The sequence below is a fragment of the Brienomyrus brachyistius genome, chromosome 1, assembly GCF_023856365.1.
Source record: "Brienomyrus brachyistius isolate T26 chromosome 1, BBRACH_0.4, whole genome shotgun sequence".
NCBI lineage: Eukaryota > Metazoa > Chordata > Actinopteri > Osteoglossiformes > Mormyridae > Brienomyrus > Brienomyrus brachyistius.
The window spans coordinates 12,978,926-13,004,144 of NC_064533.1; the positions used below are offsets into that span (position 1 = coordinate 12,978,926).

Here is a 25,219-nt window from a genome sequence, read left to right on the forward strand (position 1 = left end):
CCCGCTAGCTGACAGCAGGGCAAACTCCTGGAGATGGGGAGGGGGATTCAGGGCTCTGCCCTTATCACATCATATTACATTTATTTAGCAGATGCCTTTGTCCAAAGTAACGTACAGATAATGATCAGAGAGCAGAGTCTGACAGTGACCCTGGAGCTATTGGGGTTAAGGGCCACGCTCAACAAGCCAACGCTGATATCACTCTGCCAGCAATGGGACTTGATCCGACGACCTTCCAATCACAGACACTAACCTGCAGACTCACACCCGCCCACACTGACAGGATGGGATAAAAACCTGAACTGGAACAGAAAGAACAGGAGGGACTGTACAATCACCAATACAATCACCAGCACCAACAGCGATACCAGTACAAGCACCAGTCCCACTACAAAGACCACCACAAACACCAACCGCAACCCCAGTACCAGTACGAAAACCAGCACAAACAGCAACACCAGTACAAACACCACCACAAGCACCAGTACCAGTACATGCATCAGCACAAACACCAACACCAGTACAAAACACGAACCTACTGCCTCTTGATTTTACCTGACCACGATATTTCCCAGAGTTCTCGGCGTCACCTTCTGCATGTTGTCATCCACAACTTCCACTGAAAAATTCAAAAGTCACATTAGGCTCCAGCTGCATTGATCAGTGCTCACACTTACCCCTGCTGTCATGCTGATAAATGACTCAGCCGGCCCAAAACGGGAATTAATTGAGCCAATGTGAATTTCACCTTTGAATTTTGTTTTTATTTTCGGATCAATTGTGATATTTTCCTCAATCCGTCAATATCACAAAGGCAAGAGCAGGGATGGCTTTCCTGTAAAAACCATTCCATAAGCCTGATCAAGAAAAATTATATCAATAATAAAATCAATCCATAAACAGCACAATTGATTACTCAGGCAACAGATATATAGCATGTTAAGAAATAATACTACCTCTAGATTGGAGCTGTGATTAAACACAGATTGGTTTCCATGAAAGCTGAGAAAACTGCAAAAGAATGTCCTCACCATTATAGCCCGGTACAGGTTTGCCAGCTTGACCAGCAGGGGGAGACAACGAGTTTCCGAGGCCGACACAGGAGGCAGTGATGGAAGATCCAGTCTCTGAATATAACATAGAAAGGGTTACGATACATTAAGTCCAAATCCAGATGTTGTGCACTAAACTGCGTTCAGACTGAACTGCAAGAAAACACCCTGCAAATGCTCAGAAAACAGCTTAAAGCTGACAGCAGTCTAAATGACCTTCAGGAACGGTTCACGCGAGTGAACTGCCTGGTGTAAGGGGTCAAGTGTGCCCCACTGCGCCACCTACAGGACATTTTACTCAGGTTCTCTCCTGTTCTCCTCCAACACACACCAAGCACATCTGACGTCCAACAGCTGGCTGTGTGAAGATGGCGACATTTAGGCAGCAATCTTAAATTTAGGGAAAATTTTTATGTTCTCAAATATAATTTATTTTCATTCATTCTGCTTATGACGCACATTCAAATTCAAGCGGAGGCAAGCCAAGCTCAGAGCTGAAGATCGAGGCAATCTCTGACATCAATTTCAGACCTCTGCTGCCCTACATCCACACTTTCGAATCCCACCGCGTCCTGAGCATTATTATCCAGAGCGGGACGTGCACACCGGGTGCCTGCGAAATGCCAGATTTAGCACGAATACGACAAATACAAAACTAACTCCTGTGCACATTTTCAATAAGCCAATTTTGCTACTCATTGGCACATTCTACGCCTATTCAGATTCTTCTCTGAATCCTGGAAGGGACATAAATTTCCTTACTCTGACCATAGATGAGGAACACTGAGGAACATTGTAGAGAGGATCTCTCCATGTGACCCTGTCTGCTGAATGCCGCTCCAGTTTCCGTCTGATTTTCCATCATGAGGTAGGAGGAAAAGAACTAATAAAGTATCAAAAAGATCAAATCAAACCAGCTCTTAGAAATTAGTCAAGGATAGCGCTATGGAGAAGGAGACATAAGGAAAAAAACAACAGCTTTATAAATAGTCTAAAAATATCACAGTGACAAAAGCAGAGAAGATTGTTTTTCACACTCCACAGGTTCTGGCACCACTGGCATTCATATCCATTAGCCAATGAGGCACAGCCTTGTGAGCATGCCCAGTGCTCAGGTCAGAGTGAGAGGGACGGAATGCCACAGCACAGTAACCATAACCATGATCTGCCTGAGTATACAGCGCAGCAACCTATGAATGAGGTGTCCAGACCCGTACGACTGCATTAAGCTCACATCGCCACTCTTGTTGAACTCACAAAAATTTCTAAATGTCTCCAAATGAGTTTAAAGCACAAGTACAAAAAATAAAACACAAAAAGCAGAAGCAGGGGCCAAATCTGTAAAACTCCTCTCCTTCGTATCCATAGCTGATACATTTAAAAAGTCAGACAAGAAAATGCAAATATCATCAAACAGCAGGGGCCTTGGGCGAGTGACATGGCAAAATGCAATTTCTGAACAATTTTAGAAATGTACAGAAAAGTAGCTGAACACACAGAAATGACACAATACCCCAAATCATCCCATATCACACATAAATGCATTAAAATTACAGCAATATTTTACAAAAAACAAATATGTAACTTCCAAATGAACCCCATCCACCATGTTCAGGTAAGATATAGAATGGGACTGGGGATGGAATACATGCACATTTTATTTCCCCTAACCCTACTGGAGTGTGCTGCCTGGAGGCCTCAATCTATCAAGATATTCAGCACACCCTGCTACATGTGACGTCGCCTCCTACCCATGACGTCCTTGCATCCAGCTCGCTCTGCTGCCTGTGCCATCTTCCATATATGACCTGCTGCCTTATTTCTGGTTGCCTGGCGATTGGAAGGAGAGTCGGCACCGGCTTGTCATCATCTCCCTGCTCCCCGGTTGTGTCTCAAATCCTATGATTTGGACAATGTGACTTGGCACTTAGCCATCTCTTCTATTTGACTCTCCCTGCCGGCCCCTGGAGGTTGGGCTCCCCCTTTGAGTCTGATCCCTCCCAAGGTTTCTTCCTTCTAGGGAGTTTTTCCTTGCCACTGTCGCCTGTGGCTTACTCACTGGGGGCTTTGGGTGGGGATGCTGTAAAGCGCTTTGAGACAATGTAATGTTGTGATAACGCGCTATACAAAAATAAATTTGTTGTTGTTTGTTGTAAACTTTATGCATCCCTATGGGGAAAATTAGTTGCTTTTCGCATATCCCATCTTGCTCTCTGTTAAAAACACAGAAGTATATGGTACATGTATATACCAGTGAGTGCAGGATTTAGGGTTGGAGTGTAGTGCCTTTAAAGACTGAGTCTAATGCCCAACATCAATATCATTACTCTGACAATTCCAGGATTCGAACCTACGACCTTCTGGACACAGATTGTTAACCCACTGGGCTACATGCTGGTCAATGTACTTTTCCAGTGTATGGAACAGAAAAAAAATATTAAGATAGGGGGCCTGTTCCATGAAATCACTACAGGACAAATCGTAAAATATGTCAAGAGCATGGCGTGGAAGTGTCAGCCAAGGGCAGGACCCAGGCAGGCTGTGCACAGAGCCAGCACCCAAACACACGTCTGTTCTTCTGAAACTTCAGCTTCCTGGCAGCCATGAGCAGGCTCTACATGAGGCGGCACCATGGGGGGGGGGGGGGCAAGGCTGTCAGCTCTGAGATCCCCATCAGATGGGAGGGGGGGAATGACGATCTACCAAACTCGCTGTCAGCTGGCAGAGATATCAGCCATTAGAGCCGGCAGGTAGGAGACAGCATGTTATTCCGGGCTAAAGAATGACGTGTGTGATTCACTGAGTGTGGGGGGGGGGGGGGGGCCAAGGTTCCAAGAAGCCAGTATGATGAAAATAAGAAGTAGCCCTCAAGGTTAGGAGGGGGGGTCATTTCTCTGGAAAACTGAGATACTTCAGATCACAAACCATTACAGCCCTAAATAAAAACTCTTCCCTGGAATGTATGCCAGACTCCTGGGCTGGGGGCCACGCAGCCACTAGCAGCTGACACTGGGGGTGAGTGAGAGCCTTAGCCCTGTTCTCTGTGTGTATTTCACACAGAGCTCTCACTGCATATAAAAATGGTAAATATGGTGTAAATGTACCATTGTGCTGCTTCTGCAGAAACAGGCGTTTCCCCCATACCTTCGTTATTCTAAAATTCCCTTTTAACCATGCACCATTATTAATAAACAAAGCAACTGAATAATTAAATATAACACACATATTCACATCAGTGGTTTATATTATCCAAATGGGTACGGGCATTCTGCAAGACGGCTAAGGGATTTGTAAGGTCCCCATACTCATTCAGGCATAACAAGCTCCAGATCCTACTGCATCAGTTTTGATGCAACATCATTTTCATCCAATGGACTTTACCTGAGGCCCGTTCCTCCACTAGTGTGTGGGTAGTAGGTAGTGTGGCAATTAGGGGCATTTGGACCAGAAACTTTAAGGTTAATAGGTTCAAATCCCAAGTGTAAGATGCTTAACACTCGTGGGATTTTTACTTGCACAAAAATGTTCTGGGAGCAGAATGAAAAATGAATGGAGAGATAACCAATTAGATCGCAGAGGAAGTGGGTCCATGTAACTAGAGGAGGCAGGACCAAGTCATCTGATTGGTTGGTCCGGCCCCCTTTGTTGCTTGGACCCACCTCTTCTACAATCTGATTGGTTATCTCTCTGAACCAATCATTTTTCTTTCTGCCCTCAGAACATTTTTCTGTAAGTAAAACTCCCATGAGCATATTCAACCCAAACTGCTCTACTAAAATACCCAGCTGTAATTGCTTATGATCAAAAATCTCTCTGGGTAAACAGTTCAGTTTTTTCCATTATGGGACCTGCCTGGCAGAGCAGTTTAGACGACCCTTAAAGATCTCTGTCCTCTACAGAATGAACGACGTCACACACTGGCTGAGCCAAAATACCATAACTGCTCTGGCTGAACAGCCAATGACAAAAAGGCCCCAGTGGAGAAGCAGGAACTGGGAACGATGCTGGGAAGGGAAAGAAAGGAGTAACTATTACGCCAGTGGCTCTTAATTACTCAAGTTCCCGGTCCACCTGCAACGCACCGAAATGGCAAAGCGCTAAAGGGTTTGCTTAAACAAGCAGTACGTCAGACAGCGCTACGCCCCCAAAGGGTCACCGGGGACAGTGCTCGAACCACATCCAAGCTGACTCAATTAGGTGTCAAGTTCAACTACATCTATTCCATCAGTCAGAGTGTAGAAGACAGAGTTAATAAAGAATGAAGTAACCCAAATTAAGCCAGGCTACAGAGGGTGCAAACAGTCAGTGCCCTTGGGCGCGTGATAATGGGGACCTGTGATAACCGGTAGAGTTGTTCTGAAGGGTTATGTTCCACTGTCTAGGTACTTTGTACACCACACTTCACACAGTGTGAAACCCACCCTGTATAGTGGGGCCGTGTAGATAACGAGGACCCAGGGCTGTGAGGCCAGGCAAAGGTGACTGTTACTCAGTCAGCAGCAGCCATCCGAGGGGATTTACCACTGCTGAGCATACAAGGGACACCCAAACTGATGGTAAGGAGCATCTATAGCCTACAGCTAGGTGACAGGTAGCGAAGTGATGTGTGTCATTCTCACTGAGAGATAGAGGGTGTGAGGTTGACCAGCCAGCTTCACTCACAGGTTGGAGCCAGCAGACGGATGCTACATGGTGCTACACAGTGCTGAGTAGTGCTACATAATGCTATTCAATGCTACGTAGTGCTATATAAGGCTTCAAAATGCTACATAATGCCTCATAATGCTACATAGTACTATGCAGTGCTGTGTAATGCTACATAGAGCTCCACATAACCAGAAATTACTAATTCATCATATTCCTCATATTATTCTTTTTCTTTCTTTCTCAGTAGCACCTTCTTCAATATCCCTAAGGGACACTTGGGGTAAGGAGAAGAGAGAGGGCGAGCCCATCTGACAGTGGCATACATCCCAGAGTCAGACAACGAGTGTCATGCCAACCCCACAGCGTGAAGGCGCCCCCTTCCACACGAACGACACTGGCGCAAAATTATTTAGATACTGCAAACTGGAGTAAAAAGAAACAAAAAATTTAAATCCCTCCGGCTTCGCTAATAAATCGCCACCCAAACAGGCAACTTCGCACCGCCGAGCAGCGCAGATGCTCTCAACTGGAAACTCACTGGTTGCCAGGCAACACCGATGACATCAGCAACCTTCATCACTCCCCCCCACAGTTTTCTTCCCAAAATAGCTCACAGATTATCTGGAGGTTTCAAAGCGCTTCGGCTGCCTCTCTCCTTTTATCTACATCCATCCTCAGGGGTGGGGGGTGGGGTGGGGGGGGGGTCACTGACACTGAGATTTCCAACGGGCACTGTGGTTAAGTGCACAATTAAAAAGGTCAGATCCTTCTTACACCCCCAAACAACTGAAGACCGAAAAAGGAGAGGCCGCGTGGAGAAAGACCTCAGATTCCTCTAAAGATGATGTGGGAGAAACGAACGGAGAGACCAAAAAGAGCAGAAGAGGGGGGGGCGGCGTCCAAAATGGGTGTGACACAGTGTCTGGAAAGGATGCAGCAGGACAGGCATCGCCGGACGTCACCCAGCCCCAAGGTCACGCTGGTATCGCACACTGACGCACGGAACCCCGTCACCCTTGTAAAAACTTCACAAAGGACACGGGGCTCGGCTGAATGGCTATTTATGAATCCCAGCCAGTCCTCCCACCTTCTCTTACACAGCATAACTTACGCCAGATGTCAAACCAGCCAGGCGCTTCTCACACACAGGGAAGAGCCATTATTCTTCCAGATCATCAGGAATATCAGTCCTGCTTCTGACATTACATAACATTTCTAACACAGTGGCATATTATTACTATTATTACTATTATTATTATTAATATTATTACTATTCGTTATTATGATAATAATAATAATTATTTATTATATTATTATTATAATTATATAATGACCATTGCTGCAGCCATCACTGAATTTTACTGCCCACTTGCAAACACTTTTTTTGCAATGGTATTTTTTCAACTATTAACCGTATTTTTCTGTCTGATCTGATATGTCCACGTCTCAGTCAATGTTTCAACGTCACACCTATTTATATTTTATTACTGTTTATTACACTATGGCCAACAAGATCAACATTTCATCTCTATGTATCACACAGCTGCAGCTGACAGCTACTTTGACTTGCAACTACTTTGACTTTGAGTTGACTTTGAATAATAAAAAAATAAAATAATAATAATAATAATAATAATAAACAACAGAGCACTATAAGCTATTCTGCTATAATTCAGATTTCATGCAGCCTCTCCTCCCATTCACAAGATCAAAGTCACGCCTGACGGATGCAACACTGAACATGCCAAATTTATATTCAGACAAAAAGGCTCTTCCAAACAACTGAATTAATCAAAGTTCACCTCACGTCAACAGCCCGAGCGTCCGACTCCCCCCATATGCTCAATGACAAAAAGGTAAGGTGCACACATAGAAGCAGGTGACCGCTTTCCCCAATCAGCGGCGACCTCATGCAGCAGCCAGCCAACTTCAGTTCAGATTACCGCCCTCAAGCATTCAGAAAAGGGCCCAAAATGGGAAATATTAGACCCTGAAGAGGATCCAGTGGGGTCAATTGTACTCATTTTTCAAGGTACACTCCCACTTTATCACTTTCTTCTGATTTGGGCCTGTCCTCAAAATACCCTGAGGTGACACGTCATTCTCTGAAAGGGAAGACTAGATTTTACATATCCACAAAAGCCAATTTAACATTCGAACGCAACTGCATTTCACACTGGACAGCAATGTGTGCAGAATGAAAACATCAGTCGAACTTCTCAGCAAACCTTTAAAGTCTTTTCTAATTCAATGAGATCTGTCAACAGAGAGGAGCGAGGCTGAAGGAAGGTCCATGATTAATTGCTCTCCAAGTCTGCGGCCGGAGAGAGGTGGGGTAACCTCCTGTCAAGCAGAGGAGCTAATAAATCCGGAAGACTGATCGCGTGTTGACAAAGTGCTACCTGCAGTCTACCTGAGGTTGGGAGCCTCTTATGCTGAAATCGGGGCTCTTTTGGAGAGAATACAAACAGAAAAGCTTGCAGGGTCTATATCCTCTCTGGAATTTCACTCAAGGGCCACATGCTGCAAATTTTTATCTCACGATAAAAGGAGAGAAAAAAAAATCCATCAAAAACTCGCCACTAAAGCCAGAGGTAAGTCTGCCAGTAGTATCGCGCTTCGCATTGGTGATACATGATGTCGCCTTTATTCCTCACCAATCCTGTGGCCCGAGAACTTCAAAAGGCCATTATACTTGTGACATATGGAGGCAGCACGACGCGCATATGCAAAGCTGACGGAGGCGCTGAAAGAGAAGAAGATGTCAGCTGAAGCTGCAAGCTGCAGTTTCCTTTTCATTTATTCAGACTCTGCTGTGTGCCGGAGTTAAAGCACCCAGGTTCCCTTCCGGCTCACAGAGCAAGTGGCAGACAGCGAGCTTTCAGACTGAGCGAGAGACCTTGGCGCGCCCGCAGACGGACGGGACCAGGGCCGACTCCACACAGCTGGCCCTTTATCGCCGGCGACAGCTTTGAGCCGGACGGCACCCGTGGGCTAAACGGCGGCACCTGCGGAGAATGCATTTCCCCGGCTGGTGTTATCCAGCGTGCGGGGCAGATTGCGCGTGAAAGCTCGTAACGGCAAGGCGGGCCTCATTATGTGCCACGCGAATACGGTCACGGTCCAGGGCTAGAAGAGGCACCCTGCGAGTATGAAATGGAGCTGATGTATCAATTACGGGTGGGGGTGGGGGGGTGGTTACTGGGGGGGGGGGGGGTATGACAGTTCATCATATTTCATATTCTTATGATGAGCCATTTGTTTCTGAACAAAAGAAAAAAGAACTTCAGTTATTATTAGATTATTACAGCAATATTTGATTTACTGGCAGCAAAAACATTTGTGTGGGAGTGAACAGTATTATTAAAAATATGCAACTTGTTATTATTATTTAATATTATTCCTACAGTAGTGAAAAACATGATACAAGACTTGTGTTGGTTTGATACCAAATTACCCCGTGTAATAAATGTAATACCAGTGATCTAATCTCGACAAAGATATTAATTAAAGTTCAAAGCGAAGGCATAATCGATGAGCATCATAATTAATGCTGAATTATCAAAAGATTTAAAATTTAGGAGGAAATCAGCTGGGTCAAGAGTGGAGATTGGAAAAAGCGAGATTATCTCCTCAGGGAGCGAGACCGAGCACAATCAGTATCTCCTTTCATGGGTTTAGAGGCTGCAATTACAAGCAGATCTCTGGAAGTGAAAATACTAAGCAGGAGGTGCTTTAGCCCTTGTGCAGCATGCGACGATTACGCATCACATCGTATCACCTGTAAATCTCCCTCCTACTTACACACACACGCAGTGACGCACATGCGCACGCTCACACCAGCCTCGCGCTGTTAGAAGCACACCCCCCTCCGCCCGCCCACCGTCTGAACAAGCGATGGACTGACAACGAGGCGTCGACCGTTTGAAGAGTAAAGCAAACCCTGGAAGAGAGCTGGGGGAGAACAGTGTCCCATGGGCGCGGGGGGGGGAGGGCATGCAAACTTCAATAAATCTGTGTCCACAGCGTCTGGCTGCCCTGACGACCCACCGCCCCTGGTTGAGCACACCCCCGGTGCTCGTTTAAGCAGTCGCCTCTTCAGCACGGACGAGCTGGGAGCAGGCAACCTCCATTAAGCACTCTAGAGTGCCATGTCTAATCAGCGCGCTGCTTTGACGGCCTCTCCAGGTCTGCCATTAGCAAGCAGGTCCAAGCTAGAAGCTCTGCCTGATATTCTGCCAAAACCTGAATGGTCGCCGGCTGGTCAGCCACACATCCTTGTAGGAGATACGCCCTGCCTTAGAGCAAGCGATAAATAAACAGCTCTGGAAAAAATGAAATCCCGGTTTAATCCTGGTTCTGCTGGCAGAAGGCTACACTGTGAGGCAGGCTGCTTCCGGGCTCAAAGTTGCTAAGAAAAGAGTACACAGGAACAAGGTAAAGCAGGAGAGACTGGCAATAACCAGACACCAGCCAGGTAGAGGGCAGAAGCAACTTTCTGATGACTGTCAACTTATCCGGCAGTGCCTCAAAAATCGAAGGATGACCTCAAGTGACCTTCAAAAAGAGTGAGAAACATTAAGTGGTGTGAAGTGCACTGCTAGGACAATTCATAACAGGCTCCTAAAAGCAGGACTGAAGACTCATATAGCAAGGAAGAAGCCCTTCATTAATGAGAAGCAGGAAAGAGCCAGGCTGGAGTTAGCAAAAAAAATGCATATTTCACACAGGCGAATACCAATAAATTGAGAAATGAGTGACACTGACATTTCTGCTGCGGTCTCAATTTTTTTCACTACTGTACTGTATATGTGCATTGATCTGAGACCGATCCGGAGCTACATGGCCCCACACACGACAGGGCTCTATGTATGTGTCACGACTCCTCACTCCCATGACCCTCATCGAAATTACCTGCCATTTGTACCACAGCGGCCCTCCTGCTGGTTTGTACCACACCGGATCGCCTTCATACACATCCCACATGGACGGGTCCTGACCGTCCAGCACCACGCCGGTGGTGTGTCCTCCTTCCCTCCTCAGACCACTCTCTGTAGGGACTCCCCAGGGCTGACTATGACCGCCCTACAAGCCCTGCCGTTACACAGGTGCTCTGACCCAGTCTTCTGGCCATAATGATCTGGTCCTTCTCACTCAGATCTTTATCCCTGCCAATTTCTCCTGCATTCAACAAGTTGACTGCAAGTATGGAATGTTAGCTTATTGCGTAATATATCCCAGACCCTGACACACACTGTTTTTACAAGATAGTTATTATTCGCCTCACAGATGGAGAGAGATAGACAGAGAGATACAGTCTAGGAGAAAGAGACAACCGCGCCCAAAATGACAACTGTGAGATGCCACCCGGTCTCCGTATGTCATATTCAAGAAAATCAATATTTGGGTGACATTTATAAGATGCAGCACCACCCATCCTGCCAAACTGCAGTCCGCACGCGGGCATTTCTGAGCACAATCGGGCCGTATCACCGAAAGTCTGTTTCCAGCCCGAACCCACCGATCAATGGAAAAGGCTGAAGCAGTGAAGCGTAGCTCAGTTTCTCACACAGAGGCCTCCTTAGCACCGTGGGCGAGCTCATGTGTCATCACTCTCATTTAAATCGTGAACACAAGCTCATCTAAAGAGATGCTCAAATAAGCTTGGCTGAGATGACAATTGGTTTAATCTGCTGTTGCAAACACCCTTCGAAAACAGAACCGAGAGCAAAGCTGGTGCATCAGCACTAAGTGGCACTGCTGTAAACCCATGTCTTCATAAATGAATCGTTCACTATTCAAAAGGCCTCTCAGTGGGAAATTCAAGACAGATTACAAGCATTCACTTAGAATTCACCTTATCAACCATCCTTCTCTCCAGCCCAAAACTAAGAAAGTCATGCCAAGACAGCTGTAGGCTAAAACTGTGTGTGTGTGTGTGTGTGTGTGTGTGTGTGTGTGTGTATAGATCACATCTGGGGACCAAAACCTTACTTTTGGGGACACTTCTTCAGGTCCCCATTTGATAACCTCAATTTTATAAAAAATCTGTGAATGCAATCAAAAAAGTAAAAGTGCCAAAAGTCTTGTATTTTGTTTGGTTACTTATGGTTAAGGTTAGGGCTGGGTAGGGGTTAAGGTCGTCATTGTTGGGATTAGAGTTTGAGCCATAGAAATGAATGGAGAGTCCCCACAAAGATATAATTACAAACCTGTGTGTGTGTGTATATACATACAAATTTTGATACACACAAAGATGCAAAATGTGAAAAGCAGACACTCTGGCAAAATCCCTACAAGAATGACGTTAAATGCTTAACCAAAAAATGCAACACAGTGCCTGAACTACCTGCTTAACAACATTCTCTCTCTACTGCATTGTGGGAAAACCAGCTTTGGTGGTGTGGACTCCCCACCATAGACACTCACCCGTCTGCCACCAGTGGTCCAGCACAGGCACTCCAAAGCTCTTCTTGGCCCACTGCAGCGTCTCCACATCGCAGCGTTCTCCTGCCACGAACAGGGTCCTCATTCTGGGAGAAGGGCAGCCCATAGGTTACCAAGGGCTATTTCAGACAAGAAATCCGTCCCCTCCTTGACCTTCCAGCATCTCGCACAATTAATTCTGTTAATGTCCATTTCATATGCATCTGGACTCTAGCAAAAGGGCCACAATTACCCAAAAAAAGAGAACAAGCTGTAGAGGTTGTTAAACCACGCAATGCGGCTTAAGTTCTCCAAGCAGCTAAAGGTCAAAATAACATTCATGTAGTTACTAACATAAAGAATTACCTTGCAGTCTGCCCATTTAAACCACTGGATTAATGAAAGAATTAATGTTAATTACCATGCTCAAGGGTACAATGGAACAAACGCTCTCCAAATATAAAGCTACACACTGTCCCCAGTACGTTTTATTTGTCAATTAGGTGTCAGGTAATTTTACTAGGAAAATCTGTAACCTAATTACCACTTATTAGACCTTCTAATTCTGGTATCCAGTATTACTGTCATATATAATACTAACTGATGTCCTGCTAATTACCATGGTCTCCTTATAAAAGGTTTATACGGAAAAGCACACTGCTAGTCATACCTTAGGACAGTTTCCCAGACAACATAGCACCTGTGTAATGGTTATTCTACCCTTTTCATAAGACCAGTGAACTCTTTACAGCAAATAGGTCATAGTTCATAAAACTAAAAAAGGAAACAAGGCACCACGCTGGGAAAACGTCCACAGTGTTTAGCAAATTTGTGGCCTCTCATCTCCTTCATGCAACCTATTCTTCATAATTAAATGCTGTTAAATTTACATAGTACACCCCTATCCAGAGAGGTGCACTGGACTGTGCACATGTGCCCGAGGTTTCAACACCTGAGGCAACGGGTGTGCCCAAGTTAAATGTGTGTGTGGGGGGGGGATAACCACTACAGCACCAAACAGAGTGCCCCAGGGCTCACAGGGCTGTTTCACTCAGCGTTTGCTCGCTTTTCACACATCAGAGGGGACTGCTGGCTTCACGCCAGCTCGCCTGCAGGCTCAGGGATTCCATAATGTCGGCTTTTATCTCTGGAGCAGCACACAACCCGACAAGCCCGTTTTCAAACGGCAGCCATTACCCGCGAGATGTTCACGGACAGCTGAAAATGCTACAAGCTGCTTTATTTCACTTACAGCGCGCCTGCTCTGGTGGTGACTCTACTAAATGGGGGAAAGATGTGTACATTCAAATGCATTCAAACGTGGGTGAAATAAATGTTTTTCAGAAACGTAAAGCTGAATTGCTAAATACACACACACAAAACGCCTAAAGCAAGTATACCAAAAACGACTATGTCTCTTGAAAGGTCATCATGGCTGCTACAGCGTTTCCTGGTCAGTCAGCTGGTCTGGGTACAAAGGCGGGCAAACATGCTGGTTTCCAGGAATCCCCCCGCAGAAACGTTTACACACAACCTAAGTTGGCACACGTTTCACGTCAGGTGGAAACCTATCGCTAATTCATGAGTGACCAAACCCTTGCGGGGTGCAGCCTTCGTGAGGAAGACCTGTCCACACCTGTGCTATCAGAGAAGAGAGAAAGTACCAGAAGAAAATAGAAAAACAAACAGCCCCAGCCTATTAAACGTGCATCACTTATAACAGTATATGACTATGCACACTGTTATTGCCAGGAAATTACCAATCTGGTATGTGATTCATGACACAATCAGGTATTTGCACAAGGATGGTATTAAAGTGAAATCTTTTGTTCGGAAATAAGCAGGGTTTGCGTTTCCTATGCACAGTGTAATAATGCAGCACATTACGCTGAGAATTTAACGTGTAGGGAAATAAAATGCTTTCTGCTGCACAGCAGAACTTATCAAACCCAATTTGTTGTCAACCCAACGAGCTGAAATGAAGTCGTTTCTGAGCGGCGCCGGCCAAGCAGTGGGGCTGGATCAGCCTGAGCCAAGACTGCAGGGCTCAAATAACCGTGGATTCAATTTAGAAAAAGCCCTGATGATCCAATAGTAATGGAATTGCTCTCTCATTCAGGGTGAGCGTCGGCACGTAAACAGCCTGTTTGCTGTACTTCTTTTCGCTCAGCTGGGCACCTGTCGGTAAAGCATCTCGTCAAAATGCTGCACCGGAGGCATGACGTCAGGCACACTGGGGAAATTCAGCCACGACGGCATGCTTAAACGGCTACTCTGCACAGCATAGCTTCATAAGCCCTCCCCAATAATGCACGACAGATATCGAGACTTAAAACTGATCAGAAGTCTCTTATCTAATGTACTTCTTTTATTTCATCCAAGAACAATCAAAAGAAACCGAGGTAGTTACAGTAATTCTCTGGCTCATGAGTTTCCGGAAAACACCAAAGGCTAATTAAGATTAGGCTTAATAACAGAAAGCTAACATCCTTTTCATATTGATAATATTCTCACTACTGTTCCATATTTCAGCTTTTACAGCTGCTTTACTGATTTATTTGCAAATGGAATGCATCAAAATTATACTCCAATGCAATACGTTTACTTGCATTACAAATTCTCTACAAGCACTTGTCTCAGATCGGAAATCTTTACATTATTTTATTAGGAACTTGTAGCTTTGCTCCAGCAAGCCACTTAATCACCGTTAATTAAATATATTGGCACAATTTATGTTAACACCATTAAGGTATAGCAATTAATTAAGGTATAAGTTAATAAAATTCATTCCCGTAATGGCTTAGCAGGTGGCACAGCAGTTAAAGACCTCGACCTACAATCAGGGCATCAATATCGCGCACATAACAAGGACACATAAACCGCCCCCACCATGTCCAGCTGAGGACACAGTAAGGCACAAACGGCTCCATGAAAACTAGAGGTACTGTAGAAATGTCTCTAAACCTAGAACTGAGGCTCTTTACCTGCAGAAACCAAGACTCGTGTAGGAGTTGCACCTCTATCTGGTGATTAAATGGAAATTAATGGCTCACTGCTGCTTATTATCTACCCAATATTCTTATAATGAGGCGCCAAATTGTGAGTGATGAGGCAGAGAGCGGGAAAATTTCAGCAGATGGACGGGTGCTGACTGGGGTCATTCCGGATGCGGACCCATACCTCGACTTTCTTTAACATGCCACCCCCCCGCCCCCGGAGTGGATTCCCCAGCATGCTTACTTGGTGAGCGGGGTACCGCCTTCCCAAAGACGCCTGGGGGTCCTGCTGGCGGATGGCGCGGATGGCGGTGGGCGCCGTGAACATGGCTGCCACGCCGTGCTCCGATAGCACGCGGAAGAAAGCCCCCGCGTCTGGCGTGCCCACCGGCTTGCCCTGCGGAGAGGATCTGGTTAGCCCCCCCCTACCGTGACCTCTGTGGATCATTGCTCTTCGGTTTCAGGGCTGGACAGCTCAGCTCCCTGGGGGTGGGGGTGTTCAGTGCATTACCAAAGAAATACATCATTATGTAAGAAGTGGGCCATTTACATCCTGAGCCTAAAACATTAACCCTGCAGAGAGTCTTCCTGCTTACCTAGTTTCATTCCCTCCTTTTTGGGCAAAAAACAAGCATAATTAAAAACAATGCTGGCCCTGAATCTGAATGATATATCAGACAGTCACTGATTTCCATCTTGGAGGGATCTTGATATAATTACCATTATCTCTTTATTGATTTATGGTGTAAACGGGAGCCAGTTGTTGCATTTTTCATGGAAATGAGACAAAGCTGATTAAAGACCAGTGTTTCTGCATGTGGCGCCTGGTTCTCAGTGGACCCACATTCCAGCACCTGTGAAAAAGTGCAACAGACCCAAACCAGCTCACTAAATCTTATTACAGTGAAAACACATCGGAGATGAACATATCAAAACGGATGAAGAGTTATGAAACTAGCATTGAAACACCAGAATACTCAAGTACTCCTCCCCCATCTGGAAAAAGGTTCCTGAAGCAATAGGTCCAGCACCACCAGGCTCTGCAGCAGTTCCTCTCCCCCAGGCCATCAGATTTCTCATCACCCACCTACTCCATAAGCGCCGATAAGATGTACGCTGCACTGCAGTTTCTCTGTTATTTGCACAGCCTACAGTCTATATGCATTGGCCTGCAGCATTTACTAGCACCACTTTCACTATGTCATTGTTGTTGTCACTGTTGTGCATTAGTCTGTACTGGTACATACTGTTTTTATTTTATGTTTATTATTAGCATGAATGTACCCTGTGATGGGTTGGCACCCCATCCTGGGTTGTTCACTGCCTAGCACCAATAGCCTGCAGGATAGGCTCCGGACCCCCCCCCCCCACAACACTGAATAGGATAAGCGGTTACAGAAGATGGACGGATGGATGGATTTCCCCCCTGCCTAGTATTTATTGCTTAATCGTTCTTGTCCGATCTGTTTGATGTTCTGTAGAATCGCAATTTTGTTTCATATGTGAAAGGACAAAAAAGTGAGTTGACTCGATGTATTTATGCCGCAACAGAGCAGGCTAAAAGTTCTATTCAAAAATTCACGTCAAAATCATTACGCACTTCACGAGAGAAAGGTGATGTGAAAACCACCCTCACACTAAATGTTTGTTGCCGAATCCTCATGCAGGCATCTCAAACTACACAACACGCATCAGAGGCGCGACCCTTGAGTGACACGCTCAACGTCACGACATCCCGAGATCAGCGATGATTAAAGCAAAGTCATTGATATGGCAACACAGCCTCCAGCGTTGCCCCCGAGACGACAGATTAAAAGACTCACACGACAGCAAACTGCCACCGCAGGCAACATCGCTCTAAAAACACACCCCAAACACACAAAGATCACTCCAAAATAAAGCATAAACAGGCGCTAAATCATTTGGGGGGAGGGATTTATCACAAAGAATCAAGATTATTTCTTGGAATGCCAATTTAAACAAGTATTTGAACAAACATGTCTATCGCAACTGCCGTGAAGCGCATCAAGACATGCATGACTCTTAACAAAGTGGACAAACTCTTTAAGGGGTGGATCTACAGGGGGGCAAGAGGGAGCAGCTGCCCCCACTACTGAATGTCTAGAATGTCTGGTTTGAATCCATAGTGTTTAAGCAGTGGCTTGCCAGTGGGGTTTCTTTACCAAACTGTTACTGATTTATGTCAAAGATACCAGTTTCAACATCGCAAGGCTCTGTATTATGGCATGTAAAGTTCACTGGCAAGAGAAAACATTCGCACGCACACGCACACGCACCTTCTTCAGATCTCAAGACACAATACAATAGCAAACAAACACAGCACTGTATAACTCAAAAACAGCAAAATAGCACCACAAGAATAACAAAATGACAACAAAACGACGAAATGTACTATGGAAACCAAAAACACAACAGTGCTGTGTCACTGCAATTTATAGAATATATCTTTTTGACAGCTTGGGTAACTCTTGCCAAAAACTCTTGCCACTCTTTTGCCACCATGTAAAATTTTCTAGATCCACCACCGGACTGTATAAAGACACACCGCCGTTTATGACATAAGGGAAAGGCTGTCAGCTAGGCTTTGTCAACTCCCAGCTGGTTATCTACGAGATAAACTTACCTCGTAGAGCACCGTCGTCATCCCGCAGAGCAGAGGGGCGTAGCAAATGTAAGAATGACCGACCACCCAGCCCAGATCAGACGCCGCCCACCAAACCTAGCAGACAGGAAAAATAACCCGTAAACAGTACTTTAGATACAACTCACACGATACAAACTTCAAGCACATGTTACATACAGCGCAATCGCACTGAAGCTGGTGTCATGTGACAAAAAATTAGCATGTGACGCTAGCTCACCTCTCCAGGCCTCAGGTTGTACACGCCCGACATGGTCCAGCTCAGCATCACGGCATAGCCTCCCGTATCCCTGATGACTCCCTAAGAGCAAGTCAAGCGATTCAAAAGAACGGCATAGAAAAACCGAAAAGGGCCGCCTGAGGACAGTCGGCTGGGGTAGCCCTGCGCATGTAAGATAGCCTCAAGGTTTATCGGGGTGTATGAGCTCTGAAGCAACACCTGAAGCGCTTGGGGCAGAGACCACACAGCACTAAACAGGCTGTTGAAACCCATTTTCCTCATAAGCAGGAAAATGGCTTCCCTCTAGTGAGTCACACTTAGGATATTTCAAAAGAAACGTTGCGAAAATTCCTTTTCACAATGATGCACAAATCCAGTAATTATCACTATACCCTCCAAGGAGGATTCACCAGCACGTCCCCCACCCTTGGCCTCCATTCAACTGATAAGAAAATGGAGTGAAAAACTACAGCAAACAGCTGGGAACTGCCCCATTACCCTAGTGTCTAAGAGCGGAAAATTGCAAATCTACAGTACGGAGCAAAAGTCTTCAGCAGTCAAAGAAAATGATGCGTAAATGATCTTCATGTTAGTAAAACTATGATTTTATGCCTGTCAAAGTGTGTGTCAGCATAGCCAATGAAAATCCTCTCCTGAAGTCAACCCAGTTCTGGCAGTAACTATCCAACAAGTGCATGTATCTGCTGACTCGACTACTAGCACGCCATGTTTGGCTAATCAAACAATTTAATTAAGTAAATTAAGTAATTGAGCTGGTGGTGAAACATAATGAATACATGAAATGGTTGGGGTGCCCCTGGGGAGAGGTTAGGGAAGCCCAGGCTGTGCTTATCCAGCCGTCCAAGATATCAGTAACTTTTTGGAGAGCAGAAGAAATTCTTATCTGAGCAAATACTTACTTCCCAGAAACAGCTTTAAACATTTTCTTTGACTGCCTAAGATTTTTGCATAGTACTGTTTCATTTTCACACACACAGACTAGGTATCTATATCTTTATGGGGATATTCATTTCTACGGGCATAACCCTAATCCAAACTTTGACGACCTTAACCCCCACCCAGCCCTGACCATAAGTAGGCAAACAAAATACAAGTTTTTTGATTGCATTCACAAATATTTATTAAATATTCATTGTCCTTGTGGGGACTGAAAAAACGCCCCCACCAGGTAAAAAGTTACAGGTTTTTATTACATTTGCTGATGTTATACCCCTCCACAGGGGGCACCGAGACAGGCGAGCGATGGATCATCACCCGGAGATCATCAGCCTCACACCGAAGCTGGCGGGTGAAAGGGCAGCTAAGATGAGGAGGAGAGGAGCCCAAGCTCGACCAATCTGCAGAGTCCAAACAAGAAGGACAAGCTCTCTGCCTTTGTGAGGAGCCAAAGGGAGCAGAGGTGGCAGAGATGAATGGCCAGTGGATGCATGGTGACGGGTGGGACTCCGCCACAGCCCTGGGGGTGGGCGTTTGTACCACTAACAGCAGAAGTGGGCAAAAAGGCAGCCCACTAAGACATTTTACAGGCCTGCGGGATCATTAAAGCGAAAGAAGGGGCACTGTTTTATGTTCATATCCCATAAATAATCACAAATACAGCGGCTGCTTCCATGGCAGTGCACAAAAACAAGCCTCTCCAAGAAAAGAGCGAGTCTTCTGATGTAGCGTTCATGAAAATAATCATTAAAAATGGCCCCCGCTGGCACAATGAAGCTTGGATCAATCCCTCCCAGGCTTAACCTACAATGTACTTTCCACTTTCTTGCTGTTTACTTAATTTTCCTTTATTCCTTTGGGGAGGAACTATTGTGCTGCAAGTTATTTTTGCAAAGCTGGACACCAAAAGACAAACATTCCCTAAGGATCGATGGGTTTTATCTCGCGCGGTCAGCAGATTCAGGCAGCACTGACCGCCACTGGGCGCCTAGGAGGCTGGCATACCTTGGGCAGCCCGGTGGTCCCGGAGGTGTAGAGGATGTACAGTGGGTGACAAGCAGGGACGGGCACGCAGTCGTGCAGGGAGGCGGCAGCCATCTCCTCCTCCCATTCCAGACTGAGGTCCGGATGCAGGGACACGGTTTCCTGGGCAACAAGAAAGTTACGGCATTTCACAGCAACCGCTCCTCAGATCATTAACATCCTAATGTGTCTGGTAACTAAGAAAACTAATGGAACCAAAAGGACAATAACCACTTAGCTGCATTTTATCTGCAAGACCGCCACTGTTCCACAAAACAGTAATAATTATGCTTCATTAGGAATAAAGACTCAAGAAGCATTAAACTACAAGTTCCTAGAGAATAGAAGAATTTCTTAGCACACAGCTCTGATCTCCATTTCTAATTACCACACACAAAAATGAGACCTTCTACCCTGAGTTACACACACTGAATGCAAGGGAACTGACTGCAGTTTTCAGCTGTGAAGCTTTCAGCTCTAAAGCAGTGACTAAAGCAGTGGTAATGAAGTTAATCAGACATCCGATATATCCACATCAAAGTCAAACAACCATACTGGAGCCGTGACGTCTCTCTGCCAGTGTCTGAGGACATTCCTTTACTTAAACAGCTTGTTAACGTGCCTCCAAAATCACCAAGAACCCACCCGACCTGAAGCCTGTCTATTCCACGCGCCACTTCCTCGTTTATCGCTGCGTTCATCCAGAGCCTTGGGAGCAAAATGTCAACGTCTCGCTACATGAATCATATTTTAACCTTTAATGCAGCCAGCTGCTGAGCTATCTGTCTTTAGAGTCTGACAAAACACATTATACTCAGAAGAAGGTGAGATAAACAAGCCCCCTATCCACGCTGCTGTCGGTTAGTGAATTAGAAACTGCAAAACACAATAAAAAAAAAAACAGGACCGTCCTGACCTTGGAAAGTAAGTGCAGTTACTGTCAGCTTGAATAGATGGATAGGGTCCACATGCCAGTATCTTAATACCTGATGGTTCAATGTGCAGCAGTCACCTCACAGTGAGTGTGGTTTGCATGTTCTCCCTGTGTTGTGCTGGTTTCCAAAATCACGCCATTGCTATTGGCTAAGGCCAAAGCGATGCACACCTCAATGCGTTGCCAACGATCCGATGCGTTAAAGATACATACGAAGCAACTACTAATGTGATATTGTATGATTCACCCCTTTTGCAATAGAGGGTGATTCGTCAATTTGATTCAACGCAATTTGACGCAAAAGAATATGATGGAATTTACCATGTTACAGATACAGAAACAGTTAATTATTGGTCACATTCCTAAATAACAAAGACATCGGGCCTCTACTAATAACTATATATTAATAAACTGGATTTTGAATCTGGTACACACGTTTTTTAATCAGGGCAATCGCATTGTCAGCTTTTAGGTTAGTGCAACGATGTGAATCGGCGGATCTTACCATCTTTAGCCATTATGCTAACTAGCATCTCTAAATTGCTTGTATTGTTTGAGTGTGGGCATCTTCTCTGTGATTGGATGTGTGTCACATTCACACACTATTACAGGGCTCTTAAGTCTCATGCATTTTGACTTTGAGACACTCTCCGCCCCTAACAGATGTCATTTCACTCCAAACTTTTCATGAAACTTGAGAACCCTGCTATTAAGAGATGACAATTAGGCAGTGGGAACTGTAAGGTGACCACACTGCCTCTCCATCCACGTAAGGCAGTAGAACTAGACATGCATGTGTACTTCAGTGTAAACCGGATGAAAAGTCTAACAAGACAACAGACTTCCTAAGAATTCCTAAGAAGTCCGAGTTACACACACTGAATGCAAGGGAACTGACTGCAGTTTTCAACTGTAAAGGTTACAGCTCACACAGTGACTAAAGCAGTGGTAATGAAGTTAATCAGACATCCGATATATCCACAAAGTCAAACAACCATACTCCATGCCTCTTAAAATTAAAGATTTAATCTTTAACACACTAAGCAAACACTGGAACTGTGAGACACTGTTGCACACCCACTGACTATTGCCCGTGAAGCGAACTGGTTGACTCACCGCTACATTAAAATGCCTCACCTCTGGCCCTATAGTCTGTGGTTCAGTCCAATGGACAGACAACAGACTTCCTAAGAACTGTCAGCTTTCAGCAACCCGTGCTGAGACGTCCTTGAAAGGCTGACTACATCGTGCACAGCCCATCGACCTTGGACCACTTCCAAAGGCCGTCGTTCCCACCCTCGCAGGTAATGCGCGTGTGAGCCGCATCATTTACATCATGAAGCTCCAAGGACTTAATCGGCTTAACCCACAGCAGCGATGCATGTGGATCGCATACCGCCCTGCACCCACAAGTACCGCTCAAACTGCATTCATGCATCTATTCCGCATCCCCATCTACCACCTCCACCTGCTACAAAACGCATCTTAAAGATCACTGAGCCGTGCTGGTAATCTCGGTTAATCCATTAATCACCGGCAGTTCTCGGTTAAATCGACTAAGTGCAGGAGGAAGCCGACAGGGGCGATTAGGCCTGCTGATGCTAATGGTCGCCAGACGAGGCACCCAAGTACCCACAGAAACTCAAGAACGGCCGAGCCCTTGAGGAGGTGTCAAGGTGAAAGATTGCTCTACACTATTAAAGGGCGGGGGGCAGCTTCAGCTGCCGGCGTATGCAGTTGAAAAAGGGGAAGCAGGAAAAAGGAAGAACAAAATTAAAAGCTGACTAGAGGAAGCGTTTGAAAAATACTTCACAATGGATCATCTCATGGCACATTTAAAATTTCCCACAATGCTCTGTTACCAGACCAGAGAGTCACTTTACAATCGTTACAATTCGAATTAAATTAGTAATGTCAAATAAAAACCGCACCCAAAGCAGGAAATGTTCCTCCGTTTCACACACATACTACTGCGTAACGCAGTTTCCAACATCTCACACTCAGCAAAACTGTGCCCAGAGTAGGTGGGTGGGTGGGTTTAATGCCAAATCATCAACAATGGCTATATCATGACAAAAAGGTACAACAAAAAAATAAATAATTTACAACAAGAAATTTAAACCAGGAAATAGATAAAAAAAAGGAATTTACATGAGATACTTTAAATTAATGCTTGATAAAAAATTCCAAACTTTATTAAAAAACACCCACCAGGCGACTTTGTCAGTAAAAATCGGTGCTTTATATTAAACAGAGCAGAACAACAAAGTCAAATACATTTCACTGACAATGTCAGATTACAAAACAGACATGTGTAAATCTAAAATTAACTATGCGGCATCCGATATAAACTGTTTGACCATGTCTTGTTTGAAAAGAAAACCATGGTCTCTTATGTGCAGTAGGATTAATTTCATGCAATTTCTTATCAGCACATTTGCCCCAGTCAGTTTGCCGCTTATTATAGACATAGGATGTCAACACAGGTCTGAGATATGAAACAGGGATCTGACAAGTAGTAAGTTCTGCATTAAGAGCTTTCTTGGCTGTACCCAGGGACCAACTTTTTCCAAAACCATGTCCACTGACTGCATTCCTGATAAAATATACATTGACAGAAGAAGAATCCACTTAATCCACTATTAAGCATTATTTTGGGCTCACCAGCACTGAATGGATATTTTTGCCAGTCAGGATTCGTTCACTGACAGGTGCAATTTGCCTGTGCTATTTACCGATGAGCTACAGCTAAAAGCTCAGCGGGTTTAAACTCTGTGCCGGTAACTAGAAAGTCATCCGTTCAAACCCCAGGGTCAGCAGAATGATGTCGTCATAGGGCCCCTGAGCAAGGGCCTGAACCCCCCAAACTGCTGCAGGTCCTGGCTGACCCTGCATTCTCATCTGTATGCCGCTTTGGATAAAATTGTCAGCTAAATAAAAGGTAAAAGCAGCCTGACACACTCACTGGTTACATTTAAAACAATTCGTGGCACTCTCACCATATCCGGCCGGTTGTAGATGAGGACTTTGTGGGGTTTATGGGCACTGATCTCCAGGGCTTGCTCCACCAGAGGAATGTACTCCACCCTCCGTCCCGGCTCGATGCCGAAAGAGGCCGTCACTATAATTTTAGGCTGCAAAAGAAGCGCACAATTTAAACGGCAACCCCACCAGTCTGCAATCAAAGGCCCGATTCTCAAATTGACTCAGCCCTGCTGCAGTGGAGGTGATCGGACAGATTAGACCTTTAATAAATGCGGACGGTCGTCCTCGCATGGGGAGAGAGGAAAAAAACCCGAAAGATGAGCAGAAGAGTCTCGGGGGGAAGCCTTAAGGAGTGTGAGATAAATCCTGAAGCTGACAACGGAGAGAGAAGATAAAGATGCTGGTCAGAGAATAAGCCATTTGCACTCCGCAAATCTCACTTACAGACAGAAAGGCTGTATATTTCCCTGCTAACCTGCTGCTCATTGGTGCCCGAGAGCCTGTCCTGACGTGTGCAAAAACTAATGGAAACGAATATTCCACATAATTAAAGAACAGGCAAATTAATAATACTTTGCACATCCTTCCCCGATGCACCACCTAATTATAGCATATTTATTGATAGCGAAGCATCAGCTTGTCCCCCATTTTTCACATTATGTCTCGTTTCCCATTCCAGCATTTCCCAAACCAGTCTGCAAAGCCCCCCAGACAGTCTACATTTTCATTCCCGTCTAGGTCCTAACACACTCATACCAGGTATTTGGTATTTTTGATTGGCTGGGAGCTCGGAGGGAGCAAAAACTGTGGACTGTCTGGGGGTCCTCGAGGACTGGGTTGAGAAACACTGTCCAGCTGCACTGTTGCTTGTCCCACTACTCCTCCCCCCACGTGCCTTTCCCCAGCCCTGCAACTATGGCATGTGATCTTCAGAGCCATCTGCAGAACACAACCCAGGCAAACGTCACTGACGCACTCTTCAGAACATTCAAACAGATCCACAACCTTTCTGCTAAATCTACACTGTACCTGCACAGACCTCTAAACCCGAAAGTTTGTAGCGTCTCTCGTCTCTACCCTGCCCATGCATGTAAAAAGTATTGGGATATACCTCTTAATCATTTGATTCAGGTGTTTCATTCAGATCTGTTGCCACGGTTGTATAAAATCAAAGCACCCAGCCATGCAGTCAGGTTTGCAAAGATTTGTGAAAGAATATGCTGTTCTGAAGACCTCAGATTCAAGCTTGGTGCCGTCATAGGAAGTCACTTTTGTCAGTGTGTTACATTTCTTCCCTGCTAGATATTCCATGGTGAA

The 25,219-nt window shown here is 45.3% G+C and overlaps 1 protein-coding gene across 1 annotated transcript in view; it reads right to left on the reverse strand.

The window, feature by feature from the left end:
* Nucleotides 1-25,219, reverse strand: part of acss3 (acyl-CoA synthetase short chain family member 3) — a 31,691-nt gene that overhangs the window by 3,727 nt on the left and 2,745 nt on the right. Inside the window, exons 4-12 of the mRNA XM_049010066.1 lie at nucleotides 23,917-24,051; nucleotides 19,966-20,106; nucleotides 18,004-18,084; nucleotides 17,766-17,861; nucleotides 15,366-15,518; nucleotides 15,306-15,310; nucleotides 12,129-12,226; nucleotides 1,032-1,127; nucleotides 556-619 (exon numbers count right to left, since the gene is read on the reverse strand). Coding sequence (XP_048866023.1) covers nucleotides 556-619; nucleotides 1,032-1,127; nucleotides 12,129-12,226; nucleotides 15,306-15,310; nucleotides 15,366-15,518; nucleotides 17,766-17,861; nucleotides 18,004-18,084; nucleotides 19,966-20,106; nucleotides 23,917-24,051 — 869 coding nt within the window. The remainder of the gene's footprint in view (nucleotides 1-555; nucleotides 620-1,031; nucleotides 1,128-12,128; nucleotides 12,227-15,305; nucleotides 15,311-15,365; nucleotides 15,519-17,765; nucleotides 17,862-18,003; nucleotides 18,085-19,965; nucleotides 20,107-23,916; nucleotides 24,052-25,219) is intronic.